Source organism: Idiotropiscis lumnitzeri, chromosome 4 (assembly GCF_059441095.1).
Source record: "Idiotropiscis lumnitzeri isolate Australia: NSW breed Sydney's pygmy pipehorse chromosome 4, RoL_Ilum_1.0, whole genome shotgun sequence".
In the NCBI taxonomy this organism is placed as follows: Eukaryota; Metazoa; Chordata; class Actinopteri; order Syngnathiformes; family Syngnathidae; genus Idiotropiscis; species Idiotropiscis lumnitzeri.
Window position 1 is genome coordinate 24,866,163 of NC_142394.1, and position 19,052 is coordinate 24,885,214.

At 45.2% G+C, this 19,052-nt stretch overlaps 2 protein-coding genes across 2 annotated transcripts; both read right to left on the bottom strand.

The window, feature by feature from the left end:
- Positions 1-1,905: 1,905 nt before the first annotated feature.
- Positions 1,906-5,169, bottom strand: cd248a (CD248 molecule, endosialin a). The gene has a single exon (XM_088294027.1). It carries the CDS (start codon positions 5,058-5,060, stop codon positions 2,811-2,813), a length of 2,250 nt encoding a protein of 749 aa, XP_088150153.1. The 5' UTR covers positions 5,061-5,169; the 3' UTR covers positions 1,906-2,810.
- A 9,193-nt stretch (positions 5,170-14,362) lies between these two features.
- Positions 14,363-18,766, bottom strand: rce1a (Ras converting CAAX endopeptidase 1a). Its single transcript, XM_088295182.1, has 8 exons — positions 18,372-18,766; positions 17,937-18,039; positions 17,786-17,869; positions 17,546-17,624; positions 17,309-17,476; positions 17,168-17,239; positions 17,023-17,085; positions 14,363-15,976 (listed from the first exon to the last, which is right to left on the bottom strand). Exons 1-8 carry the CDS (start codon positions 18,461-18,463, stop codon positions 15,741-15,743), a joined length of 897 nt encoding a protein of 298 aa, XP_088151308.1. The 5' UTR covers positions 18,464-18,766; the 3' UTR covers positions 14,363-15,740.
- Between the last annotated feature and the right edge of the window lie 286 nt (positions 18,767-19,052).

The window sequence follows — 19,052 nt, forward strand, 5'->3', positions numbered from 1 at the left end:
CATAATGTTTCTGTAATTGCTGTGGCAGCATTATTGCAAATAAAATGGCAGGCTGAGCAACCCCTTTTCAATCGCAAACACATCTCACACAAACACACACGCACACAACAATGAATTGATAAGCTTTTCCGTCCAAATGAATTGAATTTCAATTTCAATTATGTCGGTGTTCCGAATGTTACCCATTTTGACCAGCTTTAGTTCTGAGATGCTTTTGTGTGGCTTTTATCAACTCTCACCAGGAAGAGATATTAGATAGACTTGATGAAGCAACGACCCCCTTTCTTTTATCACCCTAAGAACACCACACACGCTCACACACACACACGTGTGTTTTATCAGCACTGCTGGGAACACAGCAATGGGTCATGAGAGGCTTGGAGGACAGCTGTGGACATAAACATCTCGCATGTGTTTTCTATCAGCGCTGCTGTCTGACAATACCTCTTGGTTCTTGAATGGAATCACACGTAATTCGAAACAACAATGCCCTCCACATGTCTGCTTTCGGGTTGCCTTTCGCAAGACAACGTGACGTTCAAACAGCGCCAGATACTAAAAGCCATAATCGCCGCGTGTCCCTCGAGTTTCCTTCAAGCAGTAAATGGAGGACAATAGCCGCCTCAAAGGGCTCCACGGTGTGAGGCGCCTAAGAAATGTACATTAAAATGAAAGTAAGATTTGTAGTTAAAAGACCTGACTTCCAGTTCACTTTACATAGAAATAAAATTAGTGGAAGTCAACCCCCCAAAAATGTCTTACAATAATATGTTCAATGCGCAAATCTAAACATGACATTCCGATTAATAATGTGTTTATGGAATATGAGTTAAGCGGCAAAATCCACCCGTTTCTAGCCAATCAGGGTTCAGCGTCAGGGAACAGGTGATCTGTGATTGGTCATCGGAATCCCAAACAATTTGAAATGAACAGAAAGTGACAAAATGGCCGCCCCCTTGAGATAGCAAAAAATAGCTGAATTTTGCTGCTTGACGCATATTTCACAAACGCAAAATTAAACAGAATGTCATGTTTCGACGATTGAAGGCCCACAGCACATTTGGAAAGATTTTTTGGTTGTTGTTTTTTGACTTCCCATTTAAGTTCAAGATGTGCTCTGCTTCATCACAATGTCAACCATTAGGCAAAAAGACAAATAAAATTGCAAGATGACTAACTCGTGACGCTCCAAGTTGTGGTTTGTGCAGTTCTGGCTGACATGACAGGCGGTTTGAATATTCATTTCGCAAAATGTCATTTTGCTTCCGGGGAGCCAAGAAATTCATTTTAACACTCATTTCAGCAATCAGTCAAAATATGACACACGAAATAAATCTTGATGGTTATCCGGACTGTTTGTACGTTACAATTCATTTGCAGTCACCATTTACTCAGCACTTGTAATAATAATAAATAAAGCATATGAAGTTTTTCTGGTTTCTCATCAAGATTGAGCGTATTTGTTGTGTCTGCAAAATTATTTAGGAGATCCTAAATATATTGTTTCATTAACAGCTTCAAAGCCTTTTTATCGCCATTTCTTTCCAAGGTGTTTGAATGAATAGAGGAGCAAAAAAGCTTGCTGGCCTCAGGGACTCGATCACTCAGGACGTCTTTCATTCAAAAGTACAAAGATCAGATGATAAAAGTGGCCAAAAGAAGATAAAGCTTCAAAAGCCAAAAAGCTCCCGCTCCAATACGTCCCTGGCTGAAAGCCAAACACCGTTTTCCATTAACACGACGCAAAAACCAACAGCGACCCCACAACAGGCTAAAGGAATTTGACGTCACCAACAATAATGTCATACATAAATCAATGTCATCAATATGGTTTAACCGAGCGTTGATAAGATGAATCTGTTTAACGTCAGTAGCAAATGTTTGCTATATAGTTTTTCACGGCTGTAGAAATAAAATCAAAATGACATTTTTATTCAGTTTTTTTTTTTTTTGTTCACAGTAAAGGATTACAACAGATCGGACAATGTGAAAAAGGAGAAACCGTTCCTGGAGTCCTTGGGGAAAAAAAAAAATCCTTTGATGCAAATTTCAATGCAGTTGTTTGTAATGTTCGGTCGTAAAAGCATTTGTGTTTGTCTTCAGTTCAGCAAACAGCTGGATGTGATTCAACATGGCCGGAAAACATTCCAGACTCCGAGAGGTGAGCTGGAAAGGAGGGGCGGGGTTCTGATGAATTAGTATTACAGTGAGACTGACTGCTCAAGTCAAGGTTAAAATAAAGAAACAACCCTTCCAACATTCAACCCTTCACACATCTGTACCGCAAATCTTTTTTTTTTTTAAAGGAAAAATCACAAAAGGAAGAAAAATTGCTTTTAAAGTAAACATTCTGTACATTCCTTTGCACTTTCACAGAGAGGATAAAATGATCCACGGGACTTTTGGCTCCAAACCAAAGGCCTGGTAATGACAGCAATTACCGCGTTACTACACTTGCGAGCAATCCGTACCTCAAAATCATCAATCATTTATGGAGCTGACAGTTATCTTCAGTTGTGAAATCGGGAAACGAATCAAGAGGTCAGTGTTTGCAACATACAAGCCGAGTAACAACTCAAAAGAGAAAATGTTTTCAGTGTCTCTCACCTGCTACATTAAAACTCATTTATTACCATTGACGGATAAATACGTCAATTATCCATTGTTTTTTTTACTCGGCTGGTTAAGGGATATTACAGCGCAATATTTAACAATGACAAAAGGCTTTCACCGTTCGTCAAGTGATTCCAATCAAGATGCCTTTTCACATCTGAGTGTTTTTACGTCAAGCCGTTCTGGGTGCTCTCCGATTAGACATGGCTCTTGACCCCCGCCGAAGGGCCAGCAGCCCCTTGTTTATCGTGAGCGCCAGAGATCCAGTGGTAGCAGTCCGCGCCGCTCTTGCTCCGAGGCCGCACGCCACAGCGGGTGCAGTAGACGATACCCAGAACCACCATCAATACCACGAAGATGCAGATGGGCACCAAGAGGCCCACCAGGAGCCACGTGCTACTCTGAGACGAGCCCCTGTCCTCCTGGATAGAATCGGAATGTTTGATAGTGGGTGGTTGCGAGGGAACGACCCAAGCGGGCGCGTCTTTGGTGGTGGCCGCTACATCGTCCGTGTCCTTCCCTTGCTTTTCTTCCTCCGGGGATTGTTTTTCTTTCTCTGATGGATTATGGTAGCTGGAATCAGTAAGCATGTCAGACACTGTGACTTTATCCTCTGGATTTCCTTGGTTCTGGAGCACAGTTGAGAACCCCGCCCACCAATTCCAAGCTCCTTCTGAAGTCGTAGAGGTGGAAGAAAAGGGGAGAGGAGTGGTGTCCTGCTCTTCTTCCTCCTCATCATCGTCATACAAGTAAAGAGAGGTGGTTGAGATAGTGGGTATGTGTGTGTTTGTAGGTGCGGTAGTGACGGCAGTTGACAAAATGTCAGGATAACCATCAACATCTTCCTCCTGTGTTGCAGTCTCCGGTGCTGGGTGAAAAATGTCCTCCTGTGGTGCGCTGGTCACCCAAATGACATCAGAACCCCAAACTTTGGGAGGGTCCGTCAACCAGTCAAGCGCCTGATCCCCCTCAGGATCCCAATCGGTTTGGCCGGGATCTGGGGGCCAATCATAGTCCACGGGATCCCATTCCGGTCCAGGCTGGGGCGTAAGCCAAGGAAGGGGTGGTGTGACAACAGATTGGTCACCGATCTTCTGACATGAAGACGAGTCGGACATGTCGAGCTGGTAGCCTTCCTCACAATAGCACTCGAAGCCGCCCTCGTAGTTGACGCACATTTGCTCGCACCTGCCCGGGATCTGGCACTCATCTGTGTCTTGGCACAGACTACGGTCGTCGGGCTGCGGTGAGAACCCGAAATGGCAGAGGCAAAGGAAGGAGCCCTCTGTGTTGTCACAGGAGTGTTCGCACGGATCGCTTAGACATTCGTCGAGATCCTCGCAGACACCCTCGTCGTTGAGGCGGTAACCCTCCTGACAGCGACATTCAAAGGACCCGGGAGAGTTGATGCAACCATGCTCGCAGGGACTCTGGAGGCACTCATCCACATCCAGACAGCCGTGTTCATCTGGAGCCAGCATGTAGCCGTCAGGACAGGCGCAACGGTATCCCTCCGATAGAGGCACGCACTCAAACTGGCAGTTGGCCTCTTGGCAAGCGTCGGAAAGTATGCAGCTTTGGCCGTCATCTCCGAGTTGGTAGCCTTCGGCGCACTCGCAGTACGAGTGCGCGCCGCCTTGCTTGCAGAAATGCTCGCAGCCGCCGTTATTCTGCTGGCACCAGTCGTGCGACGCCGGAGGATCAGAGCAGAGAGGGGGATTTCTGGACCAACCCACTGAACCGTCTTCCCTCAACAGACACAGAACCGACTGCTGTTCAGTCTCGCAGGGAACGGTCGCTACGGATCCCAACGGGACGTGGCTCAGCAGGGTGCTTAGGAGGTTAAACGGCGTGGCGTAGAAGGCGTTGCCGGAGCCTTCGCTCCACAAGGCAGGACACATTCCTTTGTAGGCATAGTGGCACAGATAACCATCCACAGGCACAGAACAGGACCCGACCAGCCATTTCAAGTTCTCGCTCGGATCCTGAGTGTTGTACCCCATAACCACGCAGCGGGGCACGGAGCACATGGTGTGCGAGTACTCTCTCTGCCAGTTTGTATATTCTGTGTCCTGGTCACCCGTCGTCCATGAGAAACCCCGAAGGGGTCGGGTGGCGGTGCACTGGCGGGGTTGCCGCTGCAGGCCGATCCATACTTGTACTTTGGTGCGCGAGTGGCGCAAGTCCACGGTGGTGAAGAGAGCATGGACGGCGGCGGCGTCCACGTCGCGCTTCAGGGTGGCCAGGTTGCCACCCTTGTCCTTGCAAGCCCTCCATGAGTCCAAGAAGGTCTTTCGCTGGAAGTAGACCACCATACAGCCGTCCGCATTGCACAGTGCGTCTCGCTCCATCAAGTCCTCAGTCCAGACGCAAGAAAAGCCCCAGAAAAGGAAAGCCAGCATAGAGGTCAGGAGAGGAGACGCCGAACCGCTCACCAAGGCGCCCATTCTTTCTCAGCACACTGTATTCCTTTTGCAGCCGCCTATTCCAACTTTTCTTCCTTCATTCGAACTTTTTCTTGTGGGGAGACGCTCTTCATGCTGCCCTCCAGGAACAAATCTGATCTCACTGCAGTCGAGCACACGCAGAGCGCAGGAAGGGGAGGGAGGGAGGGAGGAGAAGAGAGGAGAGGAGGAAAGAAAGTGTTTTTGGAAGATGTGGGAGGAGGGGGAGGGGCTCTGGCGGTGATGTATGTCAGAACGGGGGGGCTTGTAGAGTAACGAATGAGTATGTCATATGGTTCTCATAAATCTTGATCATGGATGTAGTTTGATACGCTGCCATTTACACCCTCATAATACACGCAAAGAAAATTAAGGAGTATTCTTGGCTCATTCAACTTGCCGACAATTAGTTACCTCCCTTCCCTGTTTGCTGTAAGATCTAATCAATAGACATTTTTTAATCAAATAATTTATCTTCCATCGTCCAACCATCGGCTCAAGATGCTGTTCTGCATTTCTAAACGGAATGGACCGGAGAATGGAGGCCATCTTCCCCATCGCACACATCTGCTTTCCTAGTCTAGAAACACATTTGTACTCAGCCGGGAAGAAGATAGCGTTTGCAGCAGAAGAAAGATCAGGAACAACAATTCCAGGTAATAAATCTCCCCGATAGTGATGGGGACGTGGGGAAAGTTGTCAAGGTCAGCGGCGTGGAGGAAGAGGGCCTCTGGTTTTGCTATGAAAACAAGCACTCAGTGCTGAAATGGAGACTAAGGTGGAGGAAGGGGGGAGGTGGGGGAAGCTGTTTTGTGCGAAAGTCGGTTGAGGAATGGCGAAACGGGGGACAGTACTTTAAGGCCTGTGAGTCTGGAGAATAAATGATTGCCGTTTGGTAGTCCAAGCTGTTTGGAATGCGACTTTGAGCGTTTGAGTCCAGCTTCTATGGTCGCCACAGATTTATGTGGAAGTGACCCAACACAACAAAGTGAAGCTGGGTATTATATTTAGAACTAATTACTTTCATCTGATCATTTCATTTTCATTTAATTTTCCCGGAAAGATCAGAGAAATCATCTGAATATAGCGATTTTTTTTTAAAGCATTGCCAGCTGCCAACCACGAGACACACACTAAGTAGGTTTGAATGACACCTCGACACTGTAATTTGTTTATCTGCGTAAGACAAGAGCTGCCATTCACACGCAGGCACGCGCCAACAACACAACATGTCTTCAGCTAAGATTTAGTTGGTTGGCAGGAAAAGGTGCTGGCTGATTAGTACTTCCCTTCGAAATATAGTCAATAGAAAACCTGCGGGTTAATTTCATTGACAACTCAAGTTTTTTTTTTTGGTCGTCGACTATAATGTGATAAAAGTCGAACCAAACTCAATAAATTAAGTTCCACTTTTTTTTTTTTATCGGAGTACAGCCCAACCAGAATTTCTCATTCATTTTTACGACAATTTTTATGAATAAGGCCGGAGGGTCGAGGTCAGAAGGGTACCGAGGTTGCAACCAGAGGGCAGGGGACAAACCGGCTTAAAAGGGTCAAGTTCCCACCCAGCTTAGATATTTAATATACGTTTGACATCAAACCGCGTCTTCATGATGATGTCAGTTGTTTCCGTGTTCCGGTCTGAAAGCAAAATTGCTAATGTAGCCGTCAACTTATTTTATGTCTTTTATGTCTAACGCGGTTCCATCTAGCCAGACTTCTGTTAAAAGTCGACTGTGCACCGAAACACTTATTTGGAGGCTTTTCCGACTGTATTTCACTTTAGCGATTAGCAGGCGAAGCGACTGCTTGGTTAAAAAGTTACTTTTTAATGAAGTAGTTTATGTCATCACGGAGGAGACGATCCGCATCACACAGCTCGTTTTTGCTGCTCTGCTGTGCACGGACTTACATATAGTACAAATAAATTCCATGTGGCTACGGTGCAAGCTGGCGTAGCACCGAGCATTCAGGCAGCTTCGAAAGAAATTCTTCCGGGACTACGGGTCACAGACTTTTTTTTGTTTTGTTTTATAAATCAGTCCAGCACTGACCTGCATCGTGAAAATGGGGACAAGAGCCCTTCAAAAAAAAAAAAAAAAAAAAAAAAAAAAAAACTAGCTTTGACGATCTCAAAATCACAAATCAAAGTCTGAGATCGCGATTTTGGTCCCAAAAACGATAAATCATTCATCCCTACAGTCACTTATTGTTGAACTCCCGGATCGGTGCACATTTCGCCGCCCCACAGAGCATTATAGTTTGGCGACAGCAGGAGGCAGGAAAGTCGAAATTCGCCAATTGGACGAGTAGATTCCAAAAAGATGTGATCAATGAATAGTGGACTTCAAACTTTAAACGTCAATGCATTGAAGCAAAGTTGACTAATCGGTTCCACTCCTACTCTGGTAGTCAATATCTCACACAGCTGCTTCATCAAAACTCAAAACGATCTCTATTTGGTAACAGAAAAGGACTGGCGTGGAAAAAACAAAAACAAACTGAATTGAAGTGTCTACAATCTGACAATCCAACAAAAATGTTGCTTACGTTTTGTCAGACCGTCAGTGAGTGATTCATTGAACAAGTGCGTGCATCCCATCAACAATCAGCAAGGAAGCCAAATATTCAACTTTTCCTCGTCAGCCATCCCACTGGAATGGTGGACTACCCTGTGAGAAAAATCTGGAACATTTCCCGTGGGTCCAGCACTCCCCGAGTGAGTCACGAGTGCCTTGATGTCCTCAGATTGCGATCCTCTGCACATGTGATGCTTCTCTTCTGTGATTGAAGCGCTTTGAGTGTCGGCCGAGTACTTGCCCCGAGTTCAACGGTCTGCCGCTTGCTGAGGATTCCTCCCCCAGTCTGCTCGTTCTGGCTCGGCGGGAAATTCCTCTTTATACGATTATAACGCGAATCGGCCCACCAGATGGTTCAAATACACGATTAATCGATGGATGTCTCGCTCTTGTTGGATCATCTCGGCAATATTTGACATCTCTATATTGTGTGTAATAATACATAGAAGATACATAAGATAATCCACACTACACGAGCAAAAATAAACACGTTGCTGCGCTCTCATCATAACTGACGTCCAAATATGCGAGAATGTGAGGTGTTAACAGCGCCGCGAGGAGATGTTTAGGTGTTACTCGACACTGGCCACAGTCACGAGCTGGCCTGCTACTATAGGAGCGGCGAAGGTGATGAAGTCAATCAGCTCCAAAAATAACAAACATTTCAAAAGTCCAAGTGAGGCAGAGCAGATGCAACGTGCAGACGTCGCAAGAGAAAATATGTCCTTTAAAAGTTAGCTCGCTTTCCCCCGCCAAGTTTCCTCGAGTCGCATCGGGATGGAAGTGGCGGAAAAAGGAGCCGGTGTTCGATTTCACTTCTAATGGTCATTCCAGACGGACAATTGCAATTGTACAGAAGAAGCCGATATGCTTTAATGATCAAGTTATCATCATAAGTTTTGGGGCAAGCACCATTAGTGTTAAAAACGAGCCAAAAGGTGATTTGAAAAACTAATACAGGTGAAAAAGTTGACAAGCTTGAGCTGGGAAAAACGCACCAATTGAGTCAGGGGTCGGCGGCTATGATGAGTAAAAGCAAGCAAAAAAAAAAGGGAAGCTCCAAAGTTGCCCCAGGTCTCCAGATCTTCGTATGTTGCCAGGGTCACACCGAGGCTCGACAAAACGATTTACCTTCGGGCTGCTGTTCATTTTGCAATGGCTGTAAAGGCACACTCACATGCACACTTTGTTTTTATTTCATCCCTTCAAAGTGAATATTGACGCCGTTTATCGCTGGAAGACATTCATCCACATTGATGCTTTATTGGGCCTTACAGCTGAAATGGTCGTCTTAAATTCAGCAAAGCAATTTATGACAATGCCACGACTTGATCGTCAAGAAGAAAAAAATAAAAAAGTGTTTATTGCAAATTGCCTGCGGCTGCACAAGATTATCCAGAAGGGACGGATATTAATCAGAGCGATGCCTTTGTCACGCCGGTAGACAATTCCCGTCATCGGCCGATGACGTTATCGCGTCAAACTAATTGCACGACTCGGAGTCGAACGCTCACTTTGCAGGAAAATGAAGACGAGTACGACACCATCTGCTGCTTTTTACGTTATGTAGTGTGACGTAATGTGGCTCATTCGTACGAGGATTCAACGCGGTTGCGATATAACCGCAAGTTTGACAGCAAATCCCGTCCTTGGTGGACAAGTGACGCAAGCATCTTATGACATTTGAGTCGATAACCATCCATTTGTAGTCAATGACATCAAGGAGGTCATTAGTTAAACTTCCTGGCGACAAATACGCATTAGCACAATATACAAGATTAAAAGGACAGTTGGTCAAGCTGAACATTGTCAATTATATAATAGGCATGCGTGTAAAAATGACATCGATACAAAAATTCACCCCCCTAAAAGACTAGAGTACGAAAGAGGATTAGGGCCATGAACGGGAAAAAAAATAATCCGTAGCTATCGTGATTTAAAGTTCTATTTATTTATTTATGATGAGATTTATGACAAATTGGCACGCTCACTTTTGTTATTTTTTTCTGTCACAGCAGTCAACGTCACAGGAGGGAGGCAAGCTTGGTGATATTGCTGGCTTCTTTTGTCGAAAACGGCGACCGATCGACAGCAAAATGACTACTCTTGTCCACTTCAACCTGTGAATGGATAAAAGTGTTCTGCACAATCAAAAATACCAGAGTCGATTGCTTCTCTACTGACACAGACTGAAGCGGGCAAGATCAAGAATGCGCGCATGCACCTGACCGGTTATATTCCGGACATTTAGCGACATTAAAGTTTTATCGGCGGCTGGCAATTGACGGCAGGCAGGTATGGATGTTCCCCCCCTACACGGCTAACAAAGAGTATTGGAACTGCTAAAGTTAGCAATTAGCTTTTGGTTGCTAAACATACGAGGTTTGCATAACAGCTTCTTACAGTCCAGACATGCGGCTCTGTGCTGTCGAGTACGTTCGACTTTGAAAAACAAGCCACTAACAACTAACCTCACGTAAAGCGACTGGGAACACATTATGTTTGCGTATCTTGATGAGTTGCTAAAGAAAACAGACAAGTGGGACTATGTAAAGATTTCCGAAAACATTTTGGGTCCGACTTGTCCCGTTTTTATTTTTTACATTATTAGTGGAATGGACAAATTGTGATCGGTTCCTGGCGTGATTCCCACCAGGACATGGAGGGAGGAGAGGGGGCGTGTCCATATACCTCATTTTTACGGGGTGCTTTTCAACTCGTTTTTCATTCACTGATTTCTCCATAACAAATGGATAAAACAGAAAATGCGAGCTAATAAAATTTTCCTGATCAAAAGGATACATAAATTGAGCTTGTTATTGAAAAAAAAAAAAAAGGGACCAGCACGGGTGGATGATCCCTTTAAAAGCCGAGACTTAATCACATAAGCAGGGCTGTGCTGTAGCCATGGCAACATGTGACGACTAATGTTGTCATTCATATCATGGTCATGGATCGTGGCACACAATAGCGTCTGTGAGCAGCTCGTAGCACTTAACGTGCCTTATTAAGCAGACGAGAGCGCTTAGCATCCATGCAAGGTAACGCAGAGGCAGAGCGAGACCTGGAGGGGGAGCAGCAGGGTGGGAGGACGGACTGGAGGCCGGCCAGCTCGGCTGTGGGAGAACTCAGGGAAATGTTTATCATGCTAACCCCCCCCGGGGAAAATCGCTCTGGTAGGCCGACATCAAACTGTCCGGCGAAGTTTGGGGGCGAGACCGGCTCCCCAGCAATTTCCCTTCAGCCGCTTTCTGGGAAATTTTATTTGTTTGTAAGGCGTGACGGTCGAAGATGAGCTGTAATGACGGCCGAGTGACCACCGTGCAAGTGAAGACGCATTTTGTAGCAAAGACTAAAGGAAAGGTTTCTTGGGATGAGACTCAAAGACGTCAATGAGAGATGAACGAGAAACGCTGATCTTGGGAACCAACGTCAGTGACAGCCCGAAACCCGTTTAGGGCGCGTAACTTCTTAACTGAACTTACACGAGGAGTCCGAGTACTTTAAATACCACTCGGCTGATCGCCCCAAAAACATTCTCACGCTCTAAATGGGCCTTTTCCCAAAACACAACAGGAAGTGGAGGTCAAGCGGAGGGAGGGTGAAGGTCTGCAATGTGGTATTCTAGTGCCATATATGTCCGTATTTGCATGTCTGAGGGAGTCGCTGCCTTTTCTCAGCACCGATTTATTTATAGCAGCTGTAGCAAGAACAGCCCCCCCCACCCCCCACGCCACTTCCAGTTCCAGTCCACTTGGGACCACAAAGCCCCCCTAAGAAATATCAGCAACGAAGGCACCCAAATGCAAGGTCACTGCCCATCACCAGAGAACGTTTATGACCTCACGCAAAAAAAAAAAAAAAAATCAACAATCACCTACTCTAATGGAAAGTACCCCGTGAATCGGGTTGCAGATTTAGCTGCCTTGCAACAAAAGGCAAGATCAACACGGCTGATTTGGGGTCGGCATTCCGAACAGATATATTAAATGAGTGACCTGCAGCCGCTAGTCCATGGCAGTCTCGTTCGCGCTAACGACGAGAGCACAAACGAGTACAACGGGCAAGAAAGCCACATGGCCGAGGTTGAAGATTTTCGTACAAGAGGAATGACGTGACAACATGGATGCGGAGGATAACCAAGAGGAGATAATTCCCCCCCTCTCGAAACATCCGATTTACCGGCAACGAGCTGCACTCGAGAATCTCAAAATTCCATGACGACAGACACTCATCACGATGACACTTGACGATACAAGACACGAGTGGCCATGTGTCGCGTCGCCTGTGATTGGACGGAGTCACGGTGGCCATCCACCTCTCTGCTCCTGTCGCTATGCGATGTGTCACGGCGTGTCCTCGGGGCCGCCGCAACCGCTATGGCAGGTGGGCGCCAAGGTGTTTCATTAAACACTGCCAGGAATTGGAGCGTGGAAAAAAAACAACAACAAAAAAAAAAAACAATAAAAACGCAGCAAGACTGTGACGCCGCAGTTGCCCTCTTGTCTGCACGCTGAAAACAATCAGCGACTCAAACCAATTTTTAACCTCATCGCATCACTGATAGCGCGGACCAGGAGGACTTTTTGTCGTAAAAAGTCTTCCACAAACATTAGATTAAAACCGTATTGCCGAAATAAAGTTACTCAAACAGATTTAAAAGCTGCAGCTCAGGACAAGTTCAAGTCCCTCCACACCGGGATCAGCAAGTCATCACATCGACGACGACTATCTACTATCTGGCTGGCTGGTTGCAAAACTTTTCTTAGTTTCGACGCTCCCGAAAGTGCCCCTCGACAACCCCGGGGAGTGTCTCAGGCTGTCCCGGCTTTTAACAGACGGGGAACTCAGGGTTGACTGCTCAATCAGCTGCACACTCATTTTAAGGGTGAATATATTGTAGATTTATAAGAAAAACACCGCGGGGTCAAAAATGCCATCGGCTTTTTTTTTTTTTGGCTCATGCCAACAACAATCATGAGGAGAATATTAACGTAGTCAATATTCCTCCCAATGTAACAATAAAGCCCGGAGGAGATGGAACACACACGAGGTGTTTTTTTTTTCTGTCGAGGAGAGACAAGGATCCTCTCATCTGATATCAGTTAAGATTGAGACACACACTCGAGGCAATTACGGGGTCCCCACATTCCATGTTTGTTTGATTGCTTTGGAGTCGGCCATCTGGAGAATGAGAATCGAGCGGCTCCATCACACCGGGCGGAAAGCTACACACTAAATGCCGCTTATCGATAAAACATCAAGACCTGCACATTCCTATTTTTAGGATTTTTCATTTTGATTTTCTTCCACAACAATGACGCAACCGTGCTCCGGCGTCACTCGACAGAGAATAACAAAGCAGTTTTGGGAACACGCTAGCTTGGCCTCGCATGTGTATATTTGTGCTACGCTGAGAACGAAGCGAGCCAAAGGAGAGAACGAGGTTAAGCAAACATAACACAAGTGGATGCCCTCGTCCGATGCTCCTGACGAGAGCGAGGTTGAGGTGTTTCATTACGGATTGAGCACAACACTGATGTAAGCACTTGTGGTTTTTTTGGGGTTTTTTTTGGGGGGGGGTTGGACAATATGAACCTTTACAAATACTCTCTGGCAATACTTTGGGAAAGTATAATAAATAAATACTCTGACAATTTTGGGAAAGCCCATTACTGATATGGTGTTTCCATTACTGAACCAAGATAAGGTAAGGTAAGGTAAGCCAAAGGACATTTTTAAATTAATTTCCCAGGACACGCCAAAACTAAAAGTTAATTGTGTACTTGCAATACGAGAATTGCAACGGTTGTTGTCACAGCAAGCCTTCAAATAAGCAGTTTGAAGGTAAAATGTGTATTTTGAGACTCATCACAACCATCTGATTGCAAAAAAAAAAAAAAAAAGTTAAAGTGGAGCAACGCTCAAGTCAGCGGTCGAGGCTCGATGCTATTTACGCCACAGCAGCTAGCAACAAGTAGCAACGAGCTCCGGCTGGCTAATGGTTCACGTTCCAAAGTCAAGTCAGTAATCATCACCTCTATGGCAACGAATAAGATACACTTCTACTCTGGCAAGTATCGTTCGGAAAGACAGAGAAGCTAATTGCTAAGCTAACCCAAGACGGACATGGCTAGCGCATTTAACACTGGAATTAAGTGCTTTTGTCGGTGATCGAGTCCACTTTTCACAGATGTCTGGATGAAAACATGTTAATGTGATGAACATTCAACTTAGAACAATAAAATATCAGGCACATTAATAACTGTCTGGACTCCAGAGAGAAAAACTACGTGCTAAACAGAAGTGGGAATGGATTACGGTTCGCTACGTTGAGCACCAGCGTGAGGTTATAGGTATATTAATATAGTACAAAATATAAATAATGTCAGTTATAATGTTTGTTTTTCAAAAGAGTCCAGAGTTGTGATTTTTAGGTTTGCATAATAAATGTTTTTACAGTGGCACTTTTTTTTTTTTTTTTTTAAATCAATTCAGCTTCGCTTCAAGACAAGAAAAGTTTTCTGCTCGACACAATGTGAATGTAAGAAACACAAACTCTTCAATATACATCAAAAAAAGAAATCTGTCTTGATGTTGGAGGGCACCGAGTGCATTGTATTCTCCTTCGATGACTTACAACAAGCATCTGAGCTACAACCAGCTAATACTAAGTGCTCAAAAAGGGACGCCATAGCTAAACAGAAAAACAATCACAGGCACGAATTGATGTATAAAATTTATTTACAAACATTTACTTTTTTTTTTAAACAGCCAAGGATTGTGTCAAAGAGTGTCATAGTAAAACTACTTGAATTGTACAAGTGACATCCATTCCGATTCTCCGCAATCACAAAATAGAAAAAAACAGTGCCGGGCTCGTTGCCCATTAGCACATTTGTAATTCTTCCTTCTCCTCTAGGAAAATAACAGCGCTGCTCAAGCTTTGCAAAAATAGATTCCTCGGCTGTCTGCATATCGTTACACGCACTTTGCATCCCGAACCCTCGGCAAGCAAAGTCAGTTTTCAGTGTTTTTTTTTTCCCCCTACCTGATCATTTATACAAAAAAGTGGTCGGTGACAGTAAAGTAGAAGTGGAAAGGGAGCCAAGGACAAAGCGAGACTCAAGAAACAGCATTTAAGAGGTGGCATAATGCATAATGATGGCGGACAGGTGCCACTGAGGGGGAAAGGTTGGGCGAGCTGAATTTATTTGCAGCAAATGTTTATCTTGGCACAGAGAGGCCTCTTCAAACTGTACCATAAATCAGCCAGGAGCTGCGACACGGCTCGTGATAAATAGTTTCTCAGTAATGGTCACATTCGGCACTCGACTCACTGCGCACTGGCACCATAGCAGGCGAGATAAAAAAAAAAACATAAGGCTCTCTGACGCCTTCTAGTGTCCACCTCACACAAAACCACAGACAAGAAACACGAACCACCTCTCCATAAAAAATAAAATAATATCCTCATGATTCTCTATTGCTCAAGCGGTTAACTTTGTCTTCACAGTACCAGTTTAGCTTATAGAGTGTTTTGCATTTTTCTTTTTTTTTTTCGTTAAAGTTCTTGCTGCCAAAAGCACCGCTGACATTCCCCTGTTGGGGATAATTGTGCATGTAAACAAAGTAGTGGTCACAATTGCAGTATAAAACACTTGTCTACCCTGAAAGCATATAAGGATGCATCAAGCTCACCAGTTTGTAACTTTGAATAACTTGACAAACATCAGCGCTCCCTCCTAGCGAGTCTAAAAAAAAAATACAATCATCATCTGGCGTCGACACACACACACACACACACAAGAGAGACATCGTCTCCTTCTGTCGTTGTCGCAACGCAAACAAATGGTGATTCATTTTCCTACTGTCGCCTCCCTGACGCTCAAAGAGGTTTGTGCCTGATGCTGAAGAGGAAATCTAGCTTTGCCTCTTTAACACTCCAGACTCATCTCAAGCAAACGCAGTTTGTACTGTCTTTTGGGGGAGCAGACCTGAGCTCTGTATCATCGTCATCCTCGACCTCTGTGGACCAAGGTGAAGGACAGACAGACAGAAGGGGGGGGACAGAGAGAGAGAGAGCGAGAGAGACGGGCCAGGATCAAGAAGAGGGGAGGCAGAGGGTGCTGGAGGAAGAGGCCAAGGTGCACAGCGGTGTGGGGGGAACGTAGTAAGCGGGGTCGGTGAAGGGGAAGAGGAAAAGGAAGAAGAGGAGGACCCCCAGCAGGTAAGAGGAAAGGACAGTGTGACGGTGGGGGTGCTCCAGGGCCGCACTGATGGCGGGGAAACCCATGTAGTTACAGAAGGAGTGGCAGAGAACCGGACCCACCAGGTGACCTGCAAACACAGGAGACGAAGGACGCACAAGCGCATGTAAACTCACAACTATCACACGCATCCCTGTCATGAAGATGAAAAGATTTCGGGCTCCTCCAACAGGCCTAATTTACATTTAATCCACTTGATTTCAGGTTTTATGCTGCTTGCTAACTAGCACCTGTGTTGTGATATGCACTACGGCTTTTGATGCATTGGAAGCACATTCGATTCCTGGCTGATGCCCAAATTTCCACCCAATGTTGGTCCCATTTCAAAAATTAAAACTAAATAATAATTAAAAATAAAATAAAAATAGAAAACACGTCTGGGTTTCATCAGGATGCATCTGGTGCAATAACAGTGCCAAACACATTCTATCTATGATCAACTAAATATAACCAGATGCGACCATTACCATGTTCTCACAGTGGGACCGAGATGAAACATAAAATATTAGTTTAGTTTGGGGACATTGGTAGATTGAACTTTGGAGAACCTACACCAGTGTTAAGGTCACTTTGCACCAAAACCATGTTTACTCAGTGAGCTTCCTTAAAGGGAATATCACCTCTTTGTTTTTATTTGTCCACACGATTCCAAGACCAAATAAAGGGAGCGGGTTCAGTAGAGATATTGCTGAGCATGTATAAATGGACTCCTGTGGTTGGTAAAAGATTAGACTGGCACAGACAACCGTCTAGTTGTGTCCTACTGGCTTGTCTCGCTGTGGCGGAACATGCTAAATGCTAACACACGTGCCGTTTCCAGCGCTGGAGTGCCTTTGCTAAGATTTGTAGACTAAGTGTTTTATTTAGTTTCCACTTCATATCTTTGTGTTTACTAATGCATGTAAAGACTTTGCTTGCTTGCTTTGTCAGCGTGTAATATTGTCTGAGCAGTAACTTTCAAGGTGTCCTTGCTGGTCAACCATCATTATGAACGTCTAAGGTTATTTATATAGGGTAGCCATTGCTATGGCAGAAAAGCAACATCAGTATTATCATTTTAATTACGCTCGATTGGACTGAGCCCTGCATGGGGTGCCAAAACTGAAAGTCTCGTACCTGTTCTCATCAAGACGAAGGCTGTGTAAGCCCCGAACACGGCTGTGTAGGAGAACTGGAACACTGTGGTTGGATGAGACAAAGACAGTTCTGTTAGCATCAAGCCCTGTCGGAGAAAGATGCGCAGAATATGACAAATGCTCACCTGCCGAGAGAAAGATGCCCGACAACGTCCCCTGCCGGAAACGCAGCAGCTCGATCACGTGGTGGAAGTGAGCTGCAATACAACAACACGTTATCGCAATCTGAAAGAGACTATTCTGACTTGTTCTCGGTTTAAACTCACCAACTCCAAAGAAGAGCGGGCATGTGAGGATGGCGGCGGCCGGGCCGACGCAGGGCACCAACATGGGCAGCATGCAGGCCCTGAACACCAACTCCTCCGTTAACGGCGCCACCACCTGGTTCCTCAGCCACCGCATGTCGCTGAAACACATCACCCAGAAGCACGGGTCTGCAAGAGGGAATCGTCCAAATTCAACATGACAACTTCCAGCGCAAAAGGTCACATGAGCCAACTCACCAAAAGCCACCCGGACGCCATCCATGAAACTCCAGGGACAGTCCATAGCCATCTGTGTCAGGGGGCCCAGAAAGAGGACCTAAAGGAGGATCCGGAGGAGATATGGACAGAGATCACAACTATTGTTTTTCTACTAATGAATAGCTTTATTTGATTTTAACTTTGGGAACACCTGACTATCTTTTGGGGGATTGATAAAGGATATTCTACCTTAAGATGCTGTGGCGTGTGCTGCCTTACCATGGTGAGCACGAGAGGAAGGACCACGGCAGGTACAAAGCCTTCAAAGCGGATCCCCATAATCGCCAGGAGTGATGGCACCATCTGAGACACAGAAAAAGTGAAAGAACCCAGCACAGCAATAATCAATCTGTATCTTATAAACACTCACCCTGATGCCGGTGAATTCCCTCCATGCCCACACAAAAACAGGCGACACGCCTGAGACGATTAACACGCTGGTGAAGCGCCGCTTGATGACAGCCGGGTGATCCCTGAAAATCAAACATCCCAAAAAAATAGATTAAATCATGTATACCCGAATCAGCAGTAAAGGACAAAGCAACACGGCATAGATGGTTGAAATAATTAAGAACCGTGTTTAATACAGACAAAATTGACATGACATAACAGCAGCTTTAAGACATCACAAAAATATAAGACGACCATTTGGACATGCACTTGATTTTCCACAGAATTTGGGATCGTTCGCCCTCATAACTCACTGTCAGCCCCCTTTTATGATCCTCAACTACCAGCAGAATGATTGATCTTGGGCTCATTCTTAATAAGAAGTCAACACACTTATAGCCATCGAGCCACTTACCTGGGCAGCTCACTCCTCCACACGTACAAACTCCCAACGTAAGAGCAAGCGAGCAGCAGACAAGACAACACCGACACGAAGGCTATGTTCATACTGCAGGTCAATTACGATTCCCCCCAAATGTGTCTTGTATCAGATTTTTCATTTCAATCTGAACAGTACACCCCCCCCCAAAAAAAAAAATCCGACACAGGCCTCGTTCGTATGTGGATATGAATCGGATGAATCGCGGCAAAAAAAAATTGCAGGGCTGAGAGGCTTACTGGAACATTCAATTCGATCAACTAAACACCGGAAAAAAACACGCAAATTGGGCATGCGAGCTTTTCGACACATTAGTTTACGTAGCTAGCAAAACAGCTACCTTATCGTGCGCTTGATGATCACGTCATCGGTCTTCTTCCTCTTCGGCCTATTGACTACAGTGCCATCTGCTGGCCATGTATGCACGGTACAATTACCCAAACACGGACAGTCCTTTTCAGAAACTGAGATTTAATACACTGCATCATGTAAAATTGGGCGAAGGATGACATTTGGTATGATGTCACTTCCAAACAAGCGGGAATAGTTTGAAGCTAAATATTATACTAACAAATAAATGAAACATTTTGTTTGATGATTTAAATAAGTATTAATTGAGATGTTTCACATTTACAATTCCGACCTGTCTGCAGAAAT

What these genes read in the sequence shown, in the direction of transcription:
- cd248a (XM_088294027.1), bottom strand. Translation starts at nt 5,060, where the DNA reads ATGGGCGCCTTGGTGAGCGGTTCGGCGTCTCCTCTCCTGACCTCTATG.
- rce1a (XM_088295182.1), bottom strand. Translation starts at nt 18,463, where the DNA reads ATGAACATAGCCTTCGTGTCGGTGTTGTCTTGTCTGCTGCTCGCTTGC. An exon ending in TGGAGGAGTGAGCTGCCCAG is followed by an intron (nt 18,040 to 18,371) that starts GTAAGTGGCTCG and finishes TTTGATTTTCAG; the next exon opens with GGATCACCCGGCTGTCATCA. An exon ending in GGGCATCTTTCTCTCGGCAG is followed by an intron (nt 17,086 to 17,167) that starts GTGAGCATTTGT and finishes ATCCAACCACAG; the next exon opens with TGTTCCAGTTCTCCTACACA.